Here is a 19383-nt window from a genome sequence, read left to right as displayed (position 1 = left end):
AGGTATGACTTCAAGGATTTTGGTTGAAGCTACTGAAAGCAGAGTTCAAAACTAACAAGGAATTTACTGGGTTTCCTGTAGTTCATTTAACTCACATATTCTAATTGGTCATATTTTCCACATGTACAATATACAGTTGCTTAAAAACTGTCTAAACCGAAACATTCATTTTTAGTAGTAAATAACACCACTCGCCTAAAGTCCTTAGTACCAATACATGGACTTCACGTTGGTGCAATATTTAAAGTGTCCAGCAATTAATAGTATCTGTTCATCTGTGATGCAGACAAGGAGGAGAGCTTTTAAGATATGTCTTTTAAAAATTACTCCATTATGCTTCCAAAGGATGGAGCCAGGCGCTGTGGGGCCAAGGCAGAGTCAGGGCCCCAGTAGGGGCCCCCTTAGAGGATCTGCGTTGGTGGGAGACCAGGGCCCTTGCGCTCTCTAGGCTTGTCTGCCTGCCACAGCAAATACCAACAGTGACTGGCCTGTGCTTCAGACTTCACAGAACGCATGATCAGCGTTGCATTCCAAACAATGACACTGTCAACCTCGCTACCCTCACTCTGGACACCCGCATCACCCGGGAGGCAAACGATGGGGACAGTTCCCTAAAGAGTGCTGCCAACTCGGTGCTGGCTGGTGTGACCAACCCCCGGGTTGGTCGCCCAGGCAAGCCTAGGAGTTGCATCTCCAATGCCAAGCACTGTCCACACTGCCTGGGGAACTGACTCACAAGTTTATTTTTGCACAGTAAAGAATTTGTAAAGGGAATTAAACACCTGCAACAGACCTGCCGGGAAGGCGGCTTGTGCCGCAGCCCTTCTGAGGAGGCGCGTCCCTTCCTCCAGCTCAGCGCACAGGCACTTGCCGGCCTGTCCCATTGCGGGGTGCACGTGGGAGGGGGCGCCGACAACACTGACCGCAGCGCGACCACCCTGACGGCCTTCTAACGCACACAGGCGGGTAGCCGGGTGATTTCGTTCTTTCCTAGAGGGGACCGGCACTCATTGAGATGATCCACCCGCCGCAGGAAAAGCCGAGACCGCATCTGCAGCCCGCGACGGCTGCAAAGAACTTCCAGCAGACGGCGGCGGTCTTGCGCACGCGCGGCGCGGCCCACGGCTGCCGGAACCACATTCCAATGCGCGCATGTCCGCACGCCTAGCCTGCGCGCTGCGGCAGCCGCGGCCTCCTCTCCAGCCCAACCCTTCCCCTTCCCCATCTGGAAGCGAGCCGCCGCCGCCACCGCCCTCCAGCCCTCAGCTCCGCCCCGTCGCGCAGCCTTCCGTCGCCGGCCTCCCTGCCGGGCCGCGGGCGCTCAGTGCGCAGGCGCGGTAACCAAGGCGGCGCTGTCTAGTGAGGATTTGAAATCGGCCGCGCGTGCGCACTGCGCCGCGGCCCGGCGAGGGAGGCTCGCTCCTGCCGCCGCCCCCGCCGCCTCCCCGCCCCTCATTGGAGCGGAGGCGGCGGCCCCCTCCTTCCCCCACGCCGTGTCGCCTCCGACAGTGTCTTTTCGCCGCCGCCGCCGCCGCTGCAGGAGCACGGAGCGCGCGGCGCGGGCGTGACCGAGGGCCCGGCGCTCGGGCGGCGGCGCCTCCGCGGGTCCCGCCGCGGGGCCTGGGCCCGCCCCCTCGGCCGGTCGCCGCCCCTCCGATGGCCTCTCCCCGCGGCCCGAGCGCAACGCCGCCACCGCCGCCGCCGCCGCCGCGGCCCCCGCGCCTGTCCCGCGCCGTGTGAGCGGGAGCCAAAGCCGCAGCCGTCCGCGGCCGCGCCGAACGCCGAGCGCCGCGCCTGTCCGGCCGCCGCCGCACCCGCGGGAGCGCGCCCCAAGCCGGGCCCGCGCGCCCCGAGGCCCGTCCGTCTGTCCGTCCGTCCGTCCGTCCGCGCGCGGCCCGGGGCGCGGCGGGGGCGGGGCCGCGGCGGCGGCGGCGCGGGCCCCGCGGGGGCGGCGCGTGGATGGATCCGCGCGTGGCCTGGATCCAGCCGGAGCAGAAGGGGCCGGCCAATGCCCTGTGGATGCAGATCTGGGAGACCTCGCAGGGCGTGGGCCGCGGCGGCGCGGGCTTCGCGTCCTACTTCTGCCTCAACTCGCCGGCGCTGGACACGGCGGCCGCGCCGGGGGCGGCCGGGCGGGGCGGCGGCCTGGGCCCCGCTCTGTCCGCCGCGTCGCCCCCGCCGCCGGCGCCCGGGCCCGCCGCTCTGCCCCCTGCACTGCTGACGGCGCTCGGGCCCGCGGCCGAGGGCGCGCGGCGCCTGCACAAGTCGCCGTCGCTGTCGTCCTCGTCCTCGTCCTCGTCCAACGCGGAGTCGGGCACCGAGAGCCCCGGCTGCTCGTCGTCGTCCTCCAGCAGCGCCTCGCTGGGCCGGGCGGGCGGCGGCCGCGGCGGCGCCTTCTTTGGCTTCGCCGACGGCGCGCCCAGCGCTCCCGGCGCGGCCAACGGGCACTCCGGGCCGCGCGGCCCCGCGCCCGCAGGCTCCCCACCGCAGCACCAGTTCCATCCCGGCCGCCGGAAACGCGAGAACAAGGCCAGCACCTACGGCCTCAACTACCTGCTGTCGGGCAGCCGCGCGGCCGCGCTGAGCGGAGGGGGCGGCCCGGGGGCCCAGGCGCCGCGGCCCGGCACGCCGTGGAAGAGCCGCGCGTACAGCCCCGGCATCCAGGGGTGAGTGCGGTCGCCGCGCTGCGTTTCCGGGATGGGGTTGAAGGCCAAGGCCCTGCAGTGCTCTAAAGGCTTTTTAGATTCCCTTAGGAAGGAGTGGCCTGCCGGCCCGGGGCTGTCAGTGCTGGAAAGGGGCTGACTCCCGTGGTGCTGAAGTTTCACTCCTCTGCCCCCAACAGTGGAAGGGGTAACTGGCACTTTTCTCATTCCTCTTCCCAGCAGGAAAGTTAGGGACCCTTTGTCCAAGTGGGGCTAGATAGGTTTGGCGTTTCAAGTGAGTTCAATGTTTTAGTATTGCCAGGAACTCGAGTCAAATTGAAGGTAAATACTTAATTTTTTTTTTCTCTTTTGAGAAAGCTCTTTTAAAGGATGAGGCTTTTGTACTGATGCAATTTAGCCAAAAGTGACTTTAGAAGTGATTTGGGTAGGTAGTGGTGGTGGGATGAAGTTGCAAGTTATGTTTTAATTCTGTGCAGAAATTAACATAAAGAGTATCATCTGAAGCATTTAAATGCTGGCTACTGGTGAAAAAAAAAAAGTAAAGAAAAAAAAATGACTTGCTCTGCATACTTCTTCTTTGGAAGATGCTGTCTTTATTTTGAACACCTCACGTCAGCCCAAGAGGGCCTTGAAAGGTCTCTGCAAGTTCAGTGCACCTAAAAACAGCAAGGTGTGGAACAGATCTAAATGAGGGGTACGTGGGCTGGACTCCTCCCAGGTGAAGTTGTTCAGGTGTGATGCTGTTCACCCAGCCACTTTGCCTTGTTTTACTTTCCCGGATTTCTAGAAACAAAATATTTGTACATACAGTTTTGTGTCTGTGTTTCAAGACTTAATTGTGAGCTTTGCTGTAACAGTTTCTGCTAATTTAAAATGACCCAAGGATTTCTCAGGGTGTTAGGGTTGTTAGGGATAGTAGAGCCTTATACAAGACACTCATAAATTCTAGGCTCTGGGATTCTTTCTTAAAATGTTTCTTCTTACAACTCAGTGTATTTCCCACTTGGAGTATGTTGGAAACACGAGTAGATACTACTTTAAAGGGTGGTGTATGCTACATAGTAATAGCTTCACATTCTGCAAATTGTTTCACCTGGTTTGGGCTAGAAATGTTACTTTCTTAAAATTCCTGAAGCTTGAGCATGCACTTTAGACCAAAGTGGGAGCCCAGTCTTCTCTGCCTATGCTCCTTCACTTCCGTGTCTTAGAACTCTGAGTATAGTGGTCGTGGCAGGCTCTTCTTGCTGAGGGCAGTAAACCTAGGGTCTCATGTTGCCTTTGGGTTTCCAGCCTATTACACAACAGGGTGAATGCCATGTGTCTTTGAAGTAGAAAGTGTTGGAAGACATTGTCTTTGGTTGAAGAGCATGTTTTGGTCCCTTACGGTGTTGCACATATGTCCTTTACAAGCATTGGTGGCATCATGTCATTGTGTGTATCGCCCATGCTCTTGGAGTTTTCTTACTGGTAACCTGTAGGCTTCTAGGTGTGTGTGTGGTATTGTTGCTTTCATTGGATGATGAGCCATGTTGGCCAGGTGCCATGCTAAGATCTGGTGTTTGTGACACCCAGCCTTATGATCTTGAACCCCAAACTGGGCCCTCTTCTGAGTGCCCCCTGCCTAGTGCACATCAGCACTGGCTGTCCGGCTTTTGCAGATCTGGCTTCTCTCAACCCTGTTGCCCCCCACGTCCAGTCATTGATCAGATGCTGTCTCTTTGGCTTCACTCTCTCTCCATACCTCATCCTCTTTGCCTTCCAGCCACTGTGGTGGAGACTTCCCAAGCAACCCATGGCTGATGTCTTCCATGCACCAGGCTTGGGCTCTTTCCCCACACTGCCAGTGGGTTGAGATACTCTGTCAGCTGGTGTGATCAGGTTCCCTAACCTCCCAGTCCTCTACTGAAACCTCTTTCTACCCTCACTCCCAGGCTAAATACCAAGGCCTGAAGCTCAGCGATCTACTTGCCCTGCTACCCAGCTTGCCAGCTCAGTTCAGAGGCAACATGGTGTAGGGTTTAAGAGTAGGCTCTAAAGCCAGCAGGAGGGCTGGTTTGATTCCCACCTAGGTTGATGCTACCATCATGTGCTATGAAGCTATGAATCCTCCTTTCTCCTTTGCCTGGGGATTCTTCTTTTCCTGTCTCTGATGGTATGTGCCACGTCCACAGTAGGAATTTTAGAGGTGAATACACTTTCTACCATGTCTGCCTAGAGGAGAAGCCTGCCAGCACTGCATGCCAGGTGCCGAGGAGGGTGGGGTACTCTCCACTAGATTGCCTGCTCCAGGCGCCTTTCAGAAGGGACAGGAGAGGAAGTAGTAAATCAAAGCAGTGGTGGGGCCCAGCCTGTGGTCAGAGGAAAGGAGGTAGCACTAGCAATTGTTTCCGTATGGCCTGTTGGTCTTAAGTGAAACAACCTGTGGTGTCAAGATAAAGCCATGTCTGGTACTTGGCCCTGGGCAAGACCAGTACCAGGTCTTCCCTTGTTGCTTAGAAAGGAAAAAAAGTGATGTCAGGGTGTGTCTAGCTGTCAAACAGAGAAGGACCTTGTTGATGAGGAGCTGCGTAGAGTTTCTTTGGTTCCAGGGTCTGCATTTCTGGAAAGACAGTGTCTACAGTTCAAGAAAGGAGAAGCCATGGCCTGTGGTAGGAGTCTGAGTAGCACTACTTGGCCCATGTGGGTCTTGGTCTGGTGGCCCACATAGCAACCTGCTCCATTCATCCTTTGCTTGGGAGGAGTTTTATGCCTTGGAAACTTTGCTTGTTGACTGTGCTTGTGAGACTGCCAGATTGCTTTCAGTCTCTACTAGGGTGAAGGAGCCGGTGAGAAGACAGGGATTAGTGCAGTTACCTCTCCAGTGGAGAAAGGGTGGTCCTGGTTTAGGAGTTGGCCATTGCCTCTGGTTGTTATCCCATTTCTCTTTGAACACTCAAGAGCCTTTGTTTTGGGAATTAGGTGCATAGTGCAAGACATGCCAGCTTTTTGATTTTCTGGTCTGGAGACATGAAAGGAGTGTGGACTCCAGTCTCTGACTGCTGCCACTTTTGTGCAGTGCTTTTAGCTGTTACTTCTTTGCACTGGTCAGTCCCAATAACTTTAGAAGCCTCAGGTTAGTGGTAAAGAAATGTTCTCCATAAGTGAGGTGAGAGAGTGGCCTTCAGATACCTGGCTTCTTCCTCACTAGAAGGTTGCAAAGCCCCATGAAGGTTGCGGGTGGATGACCCAGCAGACACCTATGGATCAGCACCCTGACCGGCTGCACTTCAGTTTGGCATCTGAAGGCTGTGCTTACTCAGATGGGCAGTGGTTGTACATAGCGTCCTGTGCAGGTCCCTTGACAGTAGTTGGTCTTTTAACATCTCCTGTACTCCTAACACAAGTTCTGTTCCTTGTCTGAAGTCTGTGAGAAGCTGACCAGTGTTGACATGTATTAGATGTGCCTCCAGGCCCTGGCTGGCTCCTTCCAGCTCCTTGCATGCCCCCTTGGCTCTGTTCTCCTGAGGGAGTCAGTACATGGTGAGGCAACTGGAATCCCTCTTTTGCCTCCATAACTGTAACCTGACTTTACAGGATGTCCAGTAGAGCCGTGGAACCTCTGGCGGAACATCCCTGGGAGGCCTGAGTGGGAGGCAAGGTGAAGGCCTGGCAAGGCCTGCTGTCAGCACTCCAATTACCTTTTTCCTCTTCTCTGTCTTCCTGTGAACATCATGGGACACGCTGGCGGGTGAGCTTATTGTGAGATCTGCCTCCAAGGCTCTCAATGGCACAAGTGGATCTTGCTTTCTGGGTTCCATTCTCGGAGGCCTTAAAGGTAGATTGTTGGAGTGGAAGCGAGAATGACCCCACTCCACAAATGTTTTCTGCCACATGGATCACTTACAAAGTCAGCTTCCCCCAGATCCTGCCCATTTCATAATAGCATCGTTTATTCCTTCCCATCGTGCAGTGGCCATTCTCCACAAAATGCAGGCTGCTGCCTGGCATAGAGCTGAGGAAATTCCTGCTGGAGAACTGCTTAAACCCCATGCCCAGTCACTGATGAGCCAGGACCCACATAGGACAGCTGACGCTGGAGAAGGTGCTGCCCACCGGGGTGCTACAGACCCTCTCTTGGGAAAAGGAAGGTTAGAGTTGTCCGTAGGGTGGTCCTCTGGAAAAATGAGACTCCTCAAAGTTTTTGAAAAATATGGCTTCATACTCATGCTGTGCAAGTGAGAGCAGATCCTGTTCATCTTACTGCTGGGAGCGTTCAATGAAAAACCAATGCTATTTCTTTTAATAGGAGTAACACATGGTTGTGACTTATTATTTAAAAAAAAATAATTTTTAGGTTAATATTTTAGAAAAAAAAGTTTTTTATAATGTTAAGATTTGTATTTTAATGTAAGCTCCCAGAATTTGGTTACTGTTTAATATACCTTCCTGGTTCTCATCCTAGCTGGATTCATGCAAGTGGCTGGCAGGAGGAGCGATAATTGTCCACCTTGGTGGAAAATAAAAACATTGTGTTCATTGGTTAGGTCTTATGGTTTGGGATCAGATCTTCTAGTTGTGCAGAAAAAAAGAGTGGGGGTATTGTAGTTAAAAATGCTCAAGTTTAGGCTGGGAACATAGCTCAGTTGGTAGAGTGCTTGCCTTATATGCACTAGGTCCTGGGTTCTAATCTCCAGCACCACCAAAAAAAAAAAAAAAAAAAAAACTCAATTTCAGAAACTTAATTTTGATGGGACAGCCAGTCAGGCCACAGGTGGCGGTACCAGGGACAGAATTGGTCCCCAGGCTCACAGGAGACTGAAGCCACAATGTTGCTGAGACTTGCCCAGGACTGTGGTGCTGTGGCTGCTCTCCTCTGAAGCAGAGTTGGATGGGAAGCCATGCCTTGCAGAGGGCTTCTGTGAGGGCCAGGCTCTGAGACTGGGCACCAGTGATCTAGGTAGGCAGTGATGTGTGCCCCAGACACCCTGTCTCCTCCCCCGGTGTTGAAATGCACAGTAATTCAGCATCTTGTTCTTGAGAGCTCTGTGCTGTACTAGTTTTCTGTTGCTGTGTAACAGTTCACCACAAACTCCAGCTTAGAGCAGCACTATTTTGTCTTAGTTAAATTGGGGTGGTGGACTCAGTTCTCTGCTCAGACTTGTAAGGCTAAAGTCGGAGCATGGGCTGGTTGCTTTTTCATCTGGTTCTCAAGGTCCACTTAGTAGCATGTTCTTAGTATGGCAGAGTTCACTTTCTTGCAGTGGTAGTTCTAGGTCCCTGATTCTTTGCTGACTGCTAATTGGACCCTCCTCCAGCTTCAGGGCACCTGTATTCTTTGGCTCATGGCCTTCTCCATCTTCAAACCAGCAAGGTGCGTTGAATCTCTTAGGATGTCCCCTACCAATGGGAGAAAGCCTTCTGCTTCTCAGGACTCACATGACTAGACGGGACCCACCAAATACCCGCCTGCTGCAGCCACATACCAGTACAGTACGATCCTGGCATGACAGTCTCATTAGAGCCCCAGGTTCTGGGCATTAGGGTGCTGCCTGCTACAGGTGCAGATGTCCTTGCCTGGAGACTCTGTCCTCTGGACACTGAGGAGGCTCTGCTTGTCTTGTCCAGCATTTCTGTCTCTTGACTGGACTCCAGTCTGTTGCGGTAACTTGTATATTGCTGGGCCTGTCCTCTAGCTTGATTGTCACCTCTGGAATTGGGCAACTAGAGTGACCATGAGAGCAATGAGAATGTTTCTGTGCCTCTTGTAGATACACTATTTTTTAAAATAAGTCATTTAAGAAGCATTTACAGGAGACCCATGTGACACTTGAAAACATTGTGATTGAAAAATCCTGTTCATGAGGTGTCCTGTGTCGGCCAGTTTAAGAAAGTTGTCATTCCTGTGCAGGGGGGTTGGTGTTTCACCTCATTGTAGATGTACAACAGTCCATCTTTGCTTTTCAGAAGAGGTGGGTAACACTTGGCCTGCAGCCCAGGATCCAGGGAATGGTGACTTGCTCGGGACCTCAGCACTGTGCTTCCTTCAGGAGGAGCAAGAAGACCCCTCACAGTTCTTTTCCTGTCCTTTCCTCAGCCCTTCCCCATATTTGTGTGTTCCACTTACAGAGTTCAGTATCCTTCTGAGAAAACAGACCACGGCTCTCCTGGGTCCCTTCGGCCTGCATTCTCAGTGCACGCGTACACACACACACACACACACACCCAGACCCACACCAGGCACTGGACACATGTCAAATGAAAGACAGGACCTGCCAACTCAGGAAAGTTGGTGAGGGATGGCAAATCTACATGGTATTCATAAACCAGATGCTGGGGAAAACTTTTGTCGTCTTACACATTTTAAAAGTTTGATTGTCAATTCTGAAGGGATTAAATGCATAATAATTAATTGCCTATAGCAATTTATTTGTGCTTGCCTTCCTGAAGAGAGATTATGTTGGTGTTATGTCTTGCAGTATAGAATGCAAAAGAGAAAGTATTCAGGAAAGTAGGTCTCTGTGCAGACTATCTCACAGCTGACAGGGTGGACTAGAAGGAAGCACTCTTAGGGTTCCCTTGGCTAGGAACGTCCTTGATTATCACAACACATTTTTTTTTTTTATTGTGGGTTTGTGGTTTTTTCCTTTCCCAAGACAGTGGCTCTGCACAACCAGGCATTCTCTCCTGTGGTTTAAGATTGGTGATTGTCTAAGTGATAGCGTGTTGAGTGTAGGTAGTATCTATCTCTGCATGCTTAAAAGATCCCAGATTATCATTGTCTTTCTGGAATCCTGTTGATTTGAAGGAATGGCCAGGGTGCAGGAGTTTAAGGAAAATGGAAAGTTAAGTTATTTCAAATGGAAAGTAAAATGGATTTTGCCTCAAACCCATTCCCTGGTGTTGGGAAGCATGGCATGGCCTCCAGAGCCCGTGGTTGGCCCAGGACACACCTTCTGTAGTCTGAGTTTATTGGGTTCACCTCAGTTCTAACTTCTGAGCCTCCTTTTCCCCACCCAAGAAGCAGAGTCTAAGATGTCCACTTCACAGAGCGTCTCAAAGGAAGACCTAGAAGCGCTTTGTGAACTGCCAGGGGAAGGGTTAATGCCATTCCTTTCCTTCTTTCTCCTCTTCTCAAAGGAAGTTGAAACCCCAAATTAGGTGGTTCTTGTTGCCAGCAGGAAAAGCCTTTCACTTGGTCTTGGAAAATGCAGACAGCTTTCTCTTTTAGGCCAAAAGTTTTCTCTTGGAGAAACTAGAGACTAAAGTTCCAGTGTTGGAGAGGGGAGGAGGTGTAGGCACCGCCAGACTAAGGTGATGCTGTGGAAATTCTGGAAATCCTTCCTTGCACTGAGAGATATCTTTGATTTTTATAAACTTTAGCAGTGCAGTAGTGCTTGCTCTGCAGTATGTAAATAAGAACGGTCGCTCCCGGGGTCCTCGGGACTTGCTCAGGTGTGCACATGCTGTTGTGCAGCTGGTTCAGGGTACAGCTTGTTTCAGGTCGCCTGTGCTTGCTTTCTCTGCTAACAGGGGAAGGGCGAGTGGAGAGAAGTGCTGCTGTTTCTCTGGGCCCTCCAGCATGGTGTTCCATAGGTGGCGAAGGAAGACAGAGTGTGGGATGGGAGCATTCAGCTGGAAAAACACGGTACAGCAGTGCTTTGTGAAGAGGGCACGGTGGTGCTTGGACTGTCCAACACAGCAGCCACAGGCCCTACGTGGCTAGCCAGCACTTAAAGTATGACTAATGTGACCAAAGAACTGAATTTAAATTTTATTTAATTTCAGGAAAAATACATATGACCATACATTTGGACAGTGCTGAATTGGTGTGACTTTTAAGACTGTATTTGAAACATAGTGCTTGATTTGGTGACAGTTGTTGAAATAAATCACAACTCAAATGGCGATAAAAAAATGTGTTGCTCAGCAAGTCTCCACTTGGAAAGCTCTAGTAATTGTGTTTGAGTTTCCAATGAAAATCCTTTCAAAAGGCTATTTTAATAACACATGAAGCATAAAATAGGTTCAAAGGTGAAGTGTAATTTGGAAGAATTTTTTTTTTTTTTTTTTTTTTTGGTATGGAGGATTGAACCCCCAGGGGTATATAACCACTGAGCCATATCCCCAGCCCTTTTTTATATTTTTATTTAGAATCAGGATCTCACTGAGTTGCTTAGGGCCTAAGTTGCTGAGGCTGGCTTTGATCCTCCTGCCTCAGCCTTCCAAGCTGCTGGGATTACAGGTGTGTGTCACCACCCCTGTATACTTGGAAAAACTTTTAAGGCGCAGATTGTTGGCGTGTGCACAGTTACTGACAGTAGTCCAGGTGATCTTTTCTCCATCTGGACAGCTTCTTCAGTCACCAGCACCCAGTGCATCAATACATGGGGCTCTTTGGGGCTGTTGCTCTGCTGGATTTTCCTTCATGAATTTGCAGATCATAGCGGTGAGATGAGCAGTGTCACTCCCATTCTGCAGATAGAAAGCCTAGCCTAGACCGCCTCGTGTGATCTGGCAAAGAGTGCAGAATTGGTAATGTCAGCCCAGGACTTATGTCTAAGAACTCTGAAGAGTGTCAGGTGAAAGAAGTATGACCAGGACTGGGGATGACATTTATCTAGTCACTGGCATACCTGATAAGGTGTCTTGGGTAAAAGGGCTTTTCCTGTTTCCTAGAGGGAGAGATCAGAGTCACAGGCCATGGCATAGTTCCTCTGGTGAGGATTCGTTGAAGGTCACCCAGTTAGGAAGGTGCTGGATCTGGAGAGGGGAGTGTGAGGAGAGTCCTCTGCTGCAGCGCACTGGACCCGAACTTTCTTCAGCTTTGCACAGTTGGCTTGAAGGAGGCAGTAGGGAGGGTGGGAGCCCGAGTGTTCTGAGCAGTTGCGTTCTGCACAGGTGGATCACCTGATGAGCTATTGACTTGCAGACTGTTGTTCTGTGCAAGGACTCTGGAAGATCTGAGGTGGGAATAGCAGTGGGGTGCACATTAGACCCCCAGGCAGGGGGCGTGACCTGCATCCCACAGACCTCTACAGCAGCTCCTGCTAGAGAGAGGTTAATCCTCAGGAGGTGGAAGCATTTTGGCCAAGGGCACCTAGAAATAGAACTGGGGACCACATGCAGGCCCTTAGTAGGGATAGCCGGGTTCCTCTCCACTGCCTCCCAGAAAGGGAGCTGAACTTGGTGAATTGGCAGAGATGGGAACTGTAGGACAGTACTGTAAAGATGTCTATTTTGGTAATGGACATCTTTAATGTTAAGCAACATGGATTTTCAAAAAGAGGAGAACAGGTAGGAGATGATAACCTGGAATATAAAAGAAGATACTTTGCATGGTCTGTGAAATTCAAGGAAATTCTAAAGTATAGCCATGAGTTACTCCATAAAAGAAGGCAAAAGGTGATCTGCCTAGAGTTCATGTTCCATCAAAGCCTGACTTGCAGGATACTGATGTATACACTGAAGTACAGTCAGGATGGACAGAAAGAAATGCTGAGACACTAAAGAATGGAAATTTGAGATAACTGTCAAGTGAGGTGAAGCCTTGGAATGAACTCAGGCTTGGGGAGTTGTTAAGGATAAAAGGGGTCTTTCAGGAGCAATTTTAGAGTAAAACCATAGAAATTGAAAGGTCTGTGATGGGGCTGGGGTTATGGCTTAGTGGTAGAGCGCTTGCCTAGCATGTGTGAGGCACTGGGTTCAATCCTCAGCACCACATAAAAATATATAAATAAAATAAAAATATTGTGTCCATCTACAACTAAAAAATTAAAAAAGAAAAAAGAAAGGTCTGTGGTTGAGGAAGGTAACTTACTGTTCACAGACCTCCTTTACTAGGTGGGTGCTGCTGCTTTTCCCCTGTTCCCATCTGGCTGTGACGTTCAAAACTAGCTACAGTAGTGACCATTGCTGGCCTTCCTGAGTCTGTTCCCACACCGTGGGCCAGGCTCTGTTCTTGCTCCTTTATGTGGCCTCTCCTGAGGCCTCCCTGGATCCTCCCTGGAGAGAGTCTGGTGCACACTTCCAAAACAGAAATTGAGGCTTAGAAGCTAAGCAGAGGGCTCACTGGGGTCACAGCTGGTATGTGCAGAGGCAGTGTTGGAGCCCAGTCACTCTGAGTCATTGCCCATCATCTTAAGTCACTGGAAATGCATAGCAGAAAGGGAATTGTCCAAAGAGGTAAGACTATAGGAAGAAGACAGTTACACTGAATTCCAGTTTCTGGGTCCAGAAAAGTGACGCTGACTTCTAAGGAGGAATTGCAGATTCTCATGAAGCTCTACCTAGCCTAGTCCCTGAAGTGGTCAGGTGCCCTGGAGGCAGACAGCTAGTGCCCTCATTTCCCCCAAAAGGAGTCTGAGAGTAGATTTGTACAGACCAGACGGGAGGACCTGGCACTGTCTCCTGTTGGTGAGAGTGGCTACTTTACAAGGCTGGTGACAACACTGCTGTGTGACACTGTCGCTTATGTTGCTAATCACTTTAGAGATTATTTCTAAGAGTGCTTTATGCTAATTTATAAACAATAACATTGCTTTTATAAAACTGATTTTTTTTTTTTTTTAAATCTCACCACCCAGAAATAACCAACGTACAATTAGGTGACTCCGGTTTTAGATCCCTCTTTCTCAACTTATGTGCCTCTCAATCCATAGACACATGAAAAAATAGGCACAGAAAAACTTTCATTAAAATCATGTTGTCTTTATTTAAAATTTGGTAAATTATTAATTTTGCTTAAAAGTGAGAGATGTACAACCTCAGATAGAAATACTAGTTTCTAAGAGGTATTGCTGAGACTAAGAACATGAAACATGGTAGAGATATTAGGTGGCTAAGTGCAAAAAAGTCATTTTCATGAAACATTGATTTGCCTGCCACTTTGCAGTTTGTAGAAATCAGATCTTTATGAATATATAAACCTCCCAATTTGTATTACATTATTTATGTAATAATGGCACATTTAATTTATACATAATAATGTACACATTGCCATTATTTTTAAGCATTTGTATTTTGTTCTCTAGTTATACTCACTAATATTTATTGCCCTGAGTTCCAAGTCCTTTTCTCAGAACTTTACTGTGGGTTTATTAAATCCCCATAGTAGTCCTTGTGGTGTACCAGGATGCCCCTGTTCCACATGAGGGGATCCAGGCACAGAGTGTCTGAGGGTCTTGCAAGGTTGGTGGCTGAAAAGCAGCAGGGCGCACGCTGACCAGGCAGTCCAGGCCTCCCTCCTTGGTGCGTCTTGGTCCTGTGTGCAGACTGGTGCTGGCCTGTAGGACTCCCAGGGCTTCTGGAGGTCTCCGCCTTCTCACTAGTTCTCAAGGCTGGTGCTGCCCCTTTGTGCCTGCTTGCCTGTTCCACTCAGCTTTGTAGGGCCTCGTTTTCCCTGTGAAGCATCACAGTGTTCCCAGCTGTGACGTGGTGAGTTGCTCTGCCGTGATCCTGGCATCTTGTCCTTGTCCTGAGCCAGCCCTGTGCTTCTTTGCTCCATCTGCACATAGGAGCCACTGCCAGTGCCGCTTTGTTGTGTGTGCTGAATGGCCAGGGTTTGAAGGAAGAGCCGGTGGGGCTGCATTCCCTGAAGTCCGCTGTACCTCGCCACCAGTTGAATGGCCTCCGTGGCCCTGAGCCATGTGTGCTGCCCTCATTTCTGGCTTACAGTTGTGGCCGGTGACTGATGGCTACTGTCTGGACCACACCTCCATCTGCATGTGGTCCTCTGGAGAGTGTAGTCTGCTCAGACCCTGCTGGTGAGCGTTTGTTGTAGGAGGCAGACCTCCTGGAGTCCTGCTGCCTTGTTGCTGTGGTTACCATTTGTGGGTGGGAACACCTGGATGGCTGCCATCACTTGCTTGACTGCTTGCCCTGTCTTCTGTTACTGGGTGCAGTAGCTTCGTGTGGCCTCTTCCTCTGCCTGTCTCCTTTCTAGCTTGTTGACCCCCCCCCCCCCAAGTCTTTCTGCAGCACCAGGCACTGTACTGGTTTCTTTCTGACTCTCAAGTCTTTTTTTTTCCTGCATGGTCACTAGTTCTACTGTGTGTAGGGCTCTGACCCCTCTCCTGCTCCCTCCCTCCTACTATGGCTCCTCCTACTTATGGCACATTTCTGTGGTGTGGTCGCCAGTATTTACCATGCGGTGCTGTGTGGTGCCGTGCCGTGCCCTGCCCGTGGGTACAGTACGTTCTTAGGAAGCCCCTCTACCATACTTGGAACTTCCTCTTTTTGCCCAGGCTGCAGTCCTGAAAGTCCGGCCGTGTTTTGGGCTGTCTTTGGCCTGCTGGCGCTGTGTGGTGGAGAGCGGAGGTTGGAGTGGGCGGTGGGCTTCCCTCATTGGGGTCTGGACTGTGTGCCCTGAATAATTTCGACTTTCTGATGGCTCATTTCTCTTGGTCAAGTCTTGTCTTTTGTGGAACTGGGTTTTCTCGACTGCCTTTTGGCCTCCTGTTTGCCCTATAGTCAGTGCACTGGGGGCAGGGGCTCACTCTGAACTCTAACATTAGCTCAGGCATTTGCCTGCTGTAGGCTGGGCTGCTCCCTCTCTTTCTGGTCTCACTTGGGGTCCTTGTCCCACTATACTTGTCTGGCTGCTTCTCCTTCCTACCCAGCCTTAACACCAGCTCCTGGGAGGCTGTCCCTGGCCACTCATCCTGAAGTAGTCTTGCTCATGGCTGTGTGCCACCAGGCTAAATTTATACATGTGTCTTTTGGGTATATTTTGATTATTCACTTGTCTTTCCCTCTCCTTGTCGAGACCAGGGCCTGGCGTGCCTCTGTCTTGCTCCTGCTCTGCCGGCTCTCAGGGCAGAGCCTGCAATGTGGTAGGTTTGCAGTGAGAGAGCCGCTTCTGCTTTCTCAACTTTAGAACTGAGGTAAGTGTGTGCGCCCATTAGGTTCTCTTCTCTCATTTTCTCTCTTGATTTTTTTCCTTCTGTCTGTAAGTTCTATTAACTGTTGAACCTGCCCGGTTGCCCTTTTTCTTTCTGTCATTTGGCGGGGCCCCAGAAGGTTGAGTGCTGGGGAAGAAGGCAGGTGCTGCTGCTGCCCCTGTCCAGGGTCGCATGCCGGCTGTGTGGCTGAGGCCAGTTAGCGTGCAGAATGGATGGCCGTGGTGGTTATTGGGGTCACACAGAGTGACGTGTGTCATACAGTGAATGCCTAGGCAGATGGCAGCTAGGAAGAATAGTAGTGTGGTATCACTGCTAGTGAACGGGAGCATTTCTTTCCATGGGTCTGAATGCGTCCTGGAGTCCTTCCTGTCTGGTCCAGATGCAGTGCCTCTGGTGAGAACCCTGGGACCTCTGGAGCTTGTTGGCTGTACTGCCCGGGGCAGGTGCTCCCTTAGCACACAGTTGTCCTGGTGCTCAGCTTCCACATTGGCACAGTTTTCCTGGGATTGTGGGGTAGCTTTCAGGAGTCTGGATTTGCAGATGGGGTGGGATGGGTGCTGCTGTCTCAGGTGGTTTCTAAAACTGGTGACTTGGGGTGGCATCTATTCTTTGATCTTTGTGATAAGTGAGTGTGGAATAATAAAGCTGAAGTGCTGGTACTTGTTCTGGTTGCTATAAAAGCAATAATAAACTCACTGAGAAAAATTTGGAAAATACAAAGTAGCTATTCATGATTTTGCTATAATTCACATTTGAGCATATTTGTTTTCATTATTTTCAATGTTGCTTTAATTATGTAACGAGTGTTTCATTTTGTATTTGTTAGAATCTAATTCTGGAGGAGAGTTTTGACCAGTATTTCTCCTGTCATGGACAAGCTCTTTCACACAATTAAAAAATATTGTATAATGCTACATTGTTTACTGAGTAATTGGAGGATTATATTTATACTTTTCCCTCTTGGTTAGAGTACCACAGTGACCTCTTGTTTCTGTGTCTGGTCACTTCCTGGGTGTGGGCCGGGTTGGATAAGGGTTCAAATTGAAGAGCTGCTCAACTCTGCCCTCAAGTCCTGGGTCTGTAGTCTCAGGCCAGTCCACCACCTGTCTAGTGAGTCCTGATTTAACTTTCTCATCTGTAAAATGGAGACACTATTATCTGCTTCAGGAACTGTTTGGGAGATCTGAGGAATACTGGTGAGGTAGCTGTGGTATACCCAGAATACTGAGTTTGGGGATTCCTGCCTTTTATTACACATTTTTGTTCCAAACAGTAACCCTCACTTATCTTTCATCCAGAGTAAGGATGTCTGGAAGGATAACAGGGAGGAAAGCTGTTTCCATTTCAAAACTGATCTCGCTGCCTGAGCTACCAAGCTGGGCTTGGGGACTGTGGCTTCCAGATACTTCTGCAGTTTCACAGTGGTGGGGGGTTCCTTCAGAACAGCCCAGAGTGGTCTGCAGTGGTCAGTGGTTGTAATGTGACTGTGCTGTAAGACTGGCCGGCCAGCCAGGGAAGCCAGAAGGTGAGGCTCTGTGACAGCCCCTCTGGGCCTCTTTGATCCCCAGCTGCTCCCCTGGCTGCCAGCGTTTGCAGAGTCTGCAGGTCCCCAGCTGTGAGTTCTCACAGACAGTGTGTTAGGAGACGACCCCCTCAAGCTTGTGGGGGGCTTTGCTCTCAGCTGGTCCAGTCTGTGCTAAGCAAGGTGGGGTGCCCATCCCTGGGTTTGCCACCTCTGTGCCTGAGACTCAGTGCTTCTTAGGCTTGTGATAGAGTGACTAGAAATGGTTTTTAGTAGTGGGACATGGGTACCCTGGGTTGGTGGATTGCTGGTGTTGGCTTCGTCTTGGTGTCAACAGAGTTCTCTTTGTAGATCTCTTCATTGGTCGTGTGGACTCCCACGTTAAATACTTCCTCCATGGCTTTACTCCTCTAAGCTGCTTCTTGTACCTAAGATCTAGCTCTCTCTTCTGAGGGGAGGAAAGGCTTGTTGTGGTTTGTGCTCCACTGAGTGGCCCCAGGGCCTTTGCTTGAAATTTGCAGTGTGGTTGGTTTTGCTCTGCTAGGGGAGATGAGTGTTGGTGTTTCCCATGCTGCACAAAGGTATCTCTGTTCACCAGACTAGGCTCTGAAAGGCTCTTGGATGTCCACCTGCTGCAGTGTCCATGTGACTGACCCCAGAAGGAAATCTGAAAGGGAAGATGAGAGAAGGCTCCTTTTCCCTGGAAGCTGAGCTTGTGTGGACCAGAGTCCCACATTGACTTCAGAGCAGTGGAGCCCTTCTGTCCTGGTGTGTTGTTGGCCTTGACCTATCTAACCTATCACTTGAGCAGACTTGGCTGCCCCAGGGAGTGTACTGCATGGACGACGCACCTCTCAGTCCAGCTGCTGCTCCTGCTGCTCTCCAGGGCTGTGCCTCTCTCGTGCCCAGCCGTCAGCCCTCCTCCTACGCGAACTCTCCTGGGGCCTTGACTGCTCTCCATTCATATTTGAAAACACCCACAGCTTCATTCAGAGCTCTGTGTGCAGGGAAGCCGGGGCAGGCTCTGACAGCAGTGGTGGGTGCCCTAGAAACACTGATGGTTCTCATTTAACGTGTCAGTCTATTTTCTTTCACTTATTCTGAGCCTAGATTTAAAAAAAAAAAAAAAAAAATCACGTTCAGAGCCCGCTTCAAGATTTACTAATTTGTGCAGATACTAGTTGCCTTATAACATAGTTAAAGATAAGTAAAAATGCTTTCTAATTAGCCCATTAATTGCATCAGTAAAGGGATGCTTTGAAGAGGATCATCACCCCTCTGATTAGTAGAAGCAATTCAGTCATTCCCTTGTGGGTGTTGGGACTTATCATTTGCTAAGCAACCTGCACTTTCCAGACCTTGTCCGTGCAACAGAGCAGGTTTGGAGGTGTCGTTTTACTCTGATTGCATCAAAGCATGTCATAACATCTATAAAACTGCTGTAGTTAAGGCCTCGTAGTTTTACTGAGCCATTGTTTTCTGGCAAAATGCAGGCAGCAACCTTGTGGAGTTGGAGTGAAGGAGCCCAGATTTCTGAGAAGGCTTTTGAAGGAAGAGTGAGAAGAGGGAGAGAGGGAATAAAGTAATGGTTGACAAGGGTTTCCAGCATTTTCAGTTGCATTTTACATCATAAAAGGAGGACTGGGAACTGAGGTCAAGTACAATTCATAAAATCACCTTTCCCCCTAGGACCTGGAATTCACAGGAGTCACGGGCTGTTCAGTGTAAGCCAAGGCAGGTGAATAGGTAGCAGCAGGACCGTGGACCCAGGGGTGCTGGAGCCTCGGTGAGCTGGGAGCTACAGCGCGGCCTTCGGGGGCACCTGCTCCTGGCTGTGGGTTTAGGGCTGACGTGTCTGTGGCCACACTGGAGGATGGTGCGCCTTTCTTTCTGACCTTTCTTTTCCCTTAAGGAAATGTTGAGTGAATCCTGACCTTTGACCAGTAGTTTGCTTAGAGAACCCCTTGGGATGCAGAATTTCAGGAGCTGCCCCAGTGAGCAGAGCCACATGTGTCCCCATGCAGGATGCTCCACTCACCATCTGGGTGTCCTTCCGCCATGTTCTCTCCATAGCCATTTAATCTCAGTTGTCCTTCCTGGGGCTGTGGGCTCTGGTCTGTCCCCTGTTTCTCTGCATGCTGACTTAACCACGGCGCAGCTGCCAGCCAGTCTTTATTGGGTCGAATACAGAGAAGTCACCTTTGAACAAGGTGCACATTGTGCTTGGTCTGAGTGGAGGTCAGAGCCACAGGGGCTGGGAGTTGGGCACAAGCCAGCTTAGCCCAGGGCAGAATGTGTTCTTCCCTGTGCGGGTAGTGGG

At 50.5% G+C, this 19383-nt stretch overlaps 1 protein-coding gene across 2 annotated transcripts in view; it reads left to right on the top strand.

Moving 5' to 3' along the window:
* Positions 1–1953: 1953 nt before the first annotated feature.
* Tent4a (terminal nucleotidyltransferase 4A) overlaps positions 1954–19383 on the top strand; it is a 41162-nt gene continuing 23732 nt past the window's right edge. For both annotated transcript variants that reach the window (XM_027943916.2, XM_027943915.2), the window contains exon 1: positions 1954–2666. In XM_027943916.2, the coding sequence (XP_027799717.2) occupies positions 1960–2666 (707 nt within the window). In that variant the 5' untranslated portion in view covers positions 1954–1959. The remainder of the gene's footprint in view (positions 2667–19383) is intronic.

Source organism: Marmota flaviventris, chromosome 5 (assembly GCF_047511675.1).
Source record: "Marmota flaviventris isolate mMarFla1 chromosome 5, mMarFla1.hap1, whole genome shotgun sequence".
Lineage (NCBI taxonomy): Eukaryota > Metazoa > Chordata > Mammalia > Rodentia > Sciuridae > Marmota > Marmota flaviventris.
This window is presented reverse-complemented; position numbering and strand designations above follow the sequence as displayed.